The 6000-nt window shown below is 39.6% G+C and overlaps 1 protein-coding gene across 1 annotated transcript in view; it reads left to right on the forward strand.

Annotated features, from left to right (window-relative positions):
* LOC128667147 (proton channel OTOP3-like) overlaps nucleotides 1–5654 on the forward strand; it is a 71864-nt gene extending 66210 nt beyond the window's left edge. Inside the window, exon 7 of the mRNA XM_053722075.1 lies at nucleotides 5484–5654. Within this exon, the coding sequence (XP_053578050.1) occupies nucleotides 5484–5654 (171 nt within the window). The remainder of the gene's footprint in view (nucleotides 1–5483) is intronic.
* The last annotated feature ends 346 nt before the right edge of the window (nucleotides 5655–6000 follow it).

Consider the following 6000-nt stretch of genomic DNA (forward strand, 5'->3'; position numbering starts at 1 on the left):
GAACAGATTTGCAAGGCGGCAACATGGTCCTCTTTGCATACTTTTTCAAAATTCTACAAATTTGATACCTCGGCCGGTGCTTCTTTTGGGAGAAAGGTTCTTCAAGCGGTGGTGCCTTCTGTTTAGGCCCTCCTGCCTTTTTTCTCCCTCCCTGTTCATTCCGTGTCCTCTAGCTTGGGTATTGGTTCCCACTAGTAATTGGAATAAGGTTGTGGACTCTCCATGTCATAGGAAAGAAAACAAAATTTATGATTACCTGATAAATTTATTTCCGGACATGGAGAGTCCACAACCCCGCCCTCTTTTCTCATTATAATTTGGCAGTATTTTTCTGTAAACCTCAGGCACCTTTTCACCCTTGTGTTTCTTTCTTTTCAATTTCCTTCGGCTGAATGACTGGGGGTTATGGGTAAGGCATTTACACTTAACAGCTTTGCTGGGGTGCTCTTTGCCTCCTCCTGCTGGTCAGGAGTTGAATATCCCACTAGTAATTGGAATGACGTCGTGGACTCTCCATGTACGGAAATAAATACATTTATCAGGTAAGCATACATTATTCCTTTTTTAATTCATTATTTTATGTAACTGAACATATAACTCCACCCAAAGGATTTAAAGCTGTGCACTGAGCACTGATGCTCCAGGTGAGGATATTGCCTGTAAAGCTCATGAGACACATATGTACATATGCTCCAATCACTGTTCATAACATCATTTGCTCTAAGGAAATAAAAATTATTTTTTTCATTAGGATGCATTTTAAATGTAGGGTTCGTAATTGTTTCTCTTTTTCTACTTATCATTTAAGGCATCAGTGCTGGTCAGTAGTAGCAGGATTATCTGGGGGCCGTGTACATTATACTCACATTCACCTAAATTACAAGTTGTGCGGTATGGCTATACCGCTGAAAAATTGGCCATTGCAGGCGGAAAATGCAGGTCTCCCGTATTACAGCTAATAGGATTTCAGTAGCTCTCATCCTATTGGCTGATTTGAATTTTTCAGCCAATAGGAATGCAAAGTAACCCAAATATAAAACGGGTACCTTGCATTCAAGCTTTAGTGTGCAGCATCGATCGCATGAAGAGGATTCTCCAAGCTGGATGGCTACGCAGCCGCGGGTCCTATTTTAATGGGCTGCAAAAGAGACGATTGCCCTTTTAAGGCCAATGCCCATATAAATGCCCCTTTAGGGGCAATGGGTAGCTTAAGTTTTTTTATTGCTTTTTTTCGTGGGTTGTGTGGGTAGGGGTGGTTACTTTTAGGGGGTAACTTGTACTTTATTTTGGTAGAAAAGCTGATCGCTTTAGGCCCTTTTTTATTTTTATAGGGGTATTAGACTAGGTTTAATTTTTTTATTTTTGATAATTTGGTTTATTTTTTTCTGTAATTTTAGACTTTTTGATTTTTTCTAATTTTAGATTTATTTATTTTAATTTAATCTTAGTTTTTATTTTTAAATTAATGTTAGGATTTTTTATTTTAATTTTAACTTAGTATTTTTTTATTTTATGTAACTGGGGTTAATTTAGGGGGTGTTAGGTAAGGGGGCTTAGTGATTAAATTAGTTATTTGCGTTGTGGGGGATGGCAGTTTAGGGGTTAATAGTTTAATTAGGTTTATTGCGTTGTGGGGGGATGGCGGTTTAGGGGTTAATATGTTTATTTTATTAGTAGTGATGTGGGGGGCCGACGGTTTAGGGGTTTATAGGTTTATTTAGGTGTTAGCAATGTGGGGGGTGGCTGTTTAGGGGTTAATCACTTAATTTAGTGTCGGAGATGTCGGGGGCGGCGTATTAGGGGTATTTAGACTAGGGGTTAATCACTTTATTTAGTGTCGGAGATGTCTGGGGATTATGTTTGGGTGTTAGGTTTTTGCATAACTTTCTTTTCCCCATAGACATGAATGGGGATTGCTCTCCATTGATGTCTATGGGGGGAAACGTGCACAAGCACATCAAATCAGGCCTTGGGTTTTGTACAGTATGGAACTTTACGCACCATACAGCACAATAAAAGGTTTTTCAGTAACTTGTAATGGCAGCGCTATGGAGAGTGTGATATCGCTCATTTTTTTGCGTTATTTACGCACCCAGTTTTGCCCACAATTTGTAATCTTGGTGATAAATAGTAATGATAGCACCTTACAATATAATAAAATTCTACTTGCTCTTTTTTTTTTGGTTAAAACTTTCAGCAAATTTACATTAAATTAATTTAACTCTATATAATACTCCCCTCTCACATTTCCTAGACACTATCTGGGATGAGAGGTTGGCTGCTATAGGGGATCTAAGGATGAAGTTGGCGCAGATTATACGGTCACACAGGGGAAAGGAAGTGGCTAGGTGGTCCTCAGTAACTGGGGACTTTTAGACGTTTTGTTCAAATATACATGTTCCTAAGTTTGGAAAAGACTTTCTTAGTATCAAATGAATGATGGCTTCTTCTTTTTTCTACTCTGTGGTACTATGCAGGGGCGTAACTAACGTTGATGCGAAGGTCCCAGCAGGTCTCCAAAACAGTGGGGGGGGGGGCCAACAAGGCAGGTGTTTTTTTGTTTTGGTTTTTTTTAGGGGACACTGCCGCACTAGGGCAGTGATGCCACAATTGTCAGTTTGTTGTTGTCACTTTATTTGATGTCTAGTAGTCTCTGGACGGCGAGTGCTGTCTGCTGCGCTGCTGGCTACGCTGCCAGCTGCCTGCCCCGGTCGGAACTTTACATTTTGGCGCACAATGATCTCTTCTCCCTCCAGACCCCCCGCGCCGCGGACTGCCCCCTCCCTCAGTCTGAGCAGCTTTAAGCTTACAGTTTCGGTGCTTACCATGGATTGAACGGATTTCCACAGTTCCACTCCGTTCTCCTCAGTAGTCTGTCACTGGCTGGGACACTGCTGCTGTGCCGGCCTGCCGCGCTAGCCAGGGAGGGACTCCCACTGGACCCAGGACAGGTCCCAGACATTCCCACGCACTCCAGACTCGGTCGACAGACTCCTGCTACTGACTCAGACTGAGGGGGGGGCCGCGGAGGGGCACGGTGAGCTCACTGAGCTACACAAAACCACCTAGTGTGTCAGATGTGGCCTGCAGTCCCATAGTTTGAGCTACCTTGATTTAAATGGTAGCAGCGGATTGGTAATATAGATTTTGTACCTAGCTTGTCAAGACACTATTAAAAATGGCATAGAGCAGAGCACTAATATGGTGGCCATAGCTTGATAACAACAATGTAAAATTTGTCATTTATATGAATAGGTGCTGCTTCAAAATGACAGAGGAGGGTAATATGGCTATTGCTGTTTTTATGCTCTTCAAACCCTTGACAGGCTTGTCATTTCCTGTATACATTTTTGGTTATAATCGAATGTATGAGTTCTCCCTGCTCTAGTCTGATCATTTTGGTATTTTTTAAGCAAATTGGAAACAAAACAAACATTTAAACATTGATTCTCATAGATTCCAATGTAGATTTATGAAAATGCAAATACAGGTAGCCCTCAGTTTACGCCGGGGTTAGGTTCCAGAAGGAATGGTTGTAAATCGAAACTGTTGTAAATTGAAACCCAGTTTATAATGTAAGTCAATGTGAAGTGAGGGAGTTAGGTTGCAGGCCCCTATCAAAATTGTAATAAGTAACACCTAATACATTATTTTTAAAGCTTTGAAATGAAGACTTTACATGCTAAACAGCATTATAAAGCTAATAAAATAATCACACAACACAGAATATATAATTAAACTAAGTTAAATGAACAAAAACATTTGCTAAACAGCATTATAAACCTAATAAAATAATCACACAACACAGACTTCACTTGCATTTTTCTGCAAACAGTTCTTTCTATGCATTCCAATCTGGACTGATTTATAGACAGGAAGATCTTGTTCCTTTGAAATCTGCTTGATAGCTCAGGTCTGGTTAAACTGATTCATTTCAGCTTGCTTGGCTTTGCTGCAACACACGCAGACAACTCCACCTACTGGCTATTTTAATCAATGCACTGCTTCTCAATGCTTTTCAATAGCAGTCACATGACTGGAAAAAAAGGTTGTTATTCTGAAACGGTGCAAATTGAACCGTTGTAAAACAAGGGCCACCTGTATTAGTTTTGCTGTTTAACGTTTCTAATAAAATAATCAATATTCAAATGTTACATTTGATAAAGCTAAATGTAATATGTGTTTAAAAATGTAAATCTGAAGGGGAACATTTTGTTTTACCATTCAGTAAAGTAAAAAAAAAAAACAGGCATTGCAATTCCTTAGTCAGTGCCAAGGAATACAGTATGATGTGCAGCTGTGTCTGCTAAAAACTATACTTAAAGGGACATTCAACACTTAGTGTAACAGGTTTTAATATTGTAAATTAAGAAACTGAGGTCCGCCTACACTATACCCCTCCTCCCTTGCCGCCTTGCTACTGTCCTAATCAGCGGCGCTAACTACTCTAATACCCGGCATCCATATTGACCGGGTATTAGAGTAGTTAGCGCCGCTGATTAGGACAGAAGCAAGGCGGCAAGGGAGGAGGGGTATAGTGTAGGCGGACCTCCGTTTCTTAATTTACAATATTAAAACCTGTTACACTAAGTGTTGAATGTCCCTTTAAAGATACATAATACTCATACGCTAAATCACTTGAAAGGGATGCAGCTTAACTGTAAAAAGCTGAATAGCTCTATGTAAAAAGGGAAGATATTTTAATTTCTTCAGCTCACCATAGTAAGTGCTCTGTGAGCCGTCAGAGAAATGTTTATATATATCCAATCAGCATCAGCAGTGCTTAGGTCATGCTTTGCTGGGATCTCATGAGATTTCACTAAAATCTCATAAAATGCCATAGTAAACTTTCTTAAACTGAATAGGAAAATAACATGATCGTGCCTGCATATGCCAGATGCACACTCCATTACAAGTCCTGGAATACTAAACCCAATTTTTTTCTTTCGTGATTCAGATAGAGCATAACATTTAAAGCATCTTTCTAATTTACTCCTATTATGAATTGTTCTTTTGGTATCTTTATTTGAAAAAGCAGGAATCTAAGCTTAGGCCCATTTTTGGTTCAGAACCCTGGGTAGCGCTTGCTGATTGCTTGCTACATTTAGCAACCAATCAGCAAGCGCTACCCAGGTGCTGAACAAAACATGTGCCGGCTCCTAAGCTTAGATTCCTGCTTTTGAAATAAAGATAGCAACAGAACAAAGAAAATTTGATAAAAGAAGTAAATTAGAAAATTGCAGACTATCTGAATCATGAAAGAAAAAAAATTGGGTTTCATGTCCCTTTAAACTCCCTTTACAGTGGGATTTGAATACTTTGCAAAAAAAAGGAGGGTAGTTTACCTCAAAATTTCCTGAGATGTTCAGGTGATATATTCTAGTCAGCATTTTAAAACTATGCTGCATCATTTTTATGTGCTTTAAACAGTAAGCAGCTTGAGATTTTAATTAAGCATCATCTTTTTATTTTGCCCCCTTCAGTTCTGGATTATGTCAGCATTTGGTGCCCATCCTCAATATGAGAACGGTTTGGAGCAGGAATTCTATGGAAACTCCACCTGGCTATCTATCCTCAACTTCGGACTGCCCCTATCAGTGTTTTACAGGATGCACAGTGTGGGGGGGCTTCTGGAAGTGTATATCAGTGCATGATCCCTCTCTATGCCCAATATCAGGAACCAAACAACACTCCTCTCTTATACAAATGTGAGACATTGTTTGGTGGACAGATATGTTTTTTAATTCACTGAAGACCTTGTAAATAAAGACCTTTTTTTTTTTTAATAACAGTTTACACTTTGTAAGGGGTGTCTACTCATATAAGAGTGTGATATGCAGTCACCTGCCACTACAGAGAAGAGAGCTGTATAACACAACACATTGTGTGGTAAAGATTAGGCAGATGGTGAGGTGGATATACTGTAATGGAAAAGCAATATATACAGTACATGCTGAGGTCTGTAAAGTGAATACAACTATTCCCTGTTGCTCAGGTGAA

The sequence above is a fragment of the Bombina bombina genome, chromosome 1 (assembly GCF_027579735.1).
Source record: "Bombina bombina isolate aBomBom1 chromosome 1, aBomBom1.pri, whole genome shotgun sequence".
Lineage (NCBI taxonomy): Eukaryota > Metazoa > Chordata > Amphibia > Anura > Bombinatoridae > Bombina > Bombina bombina.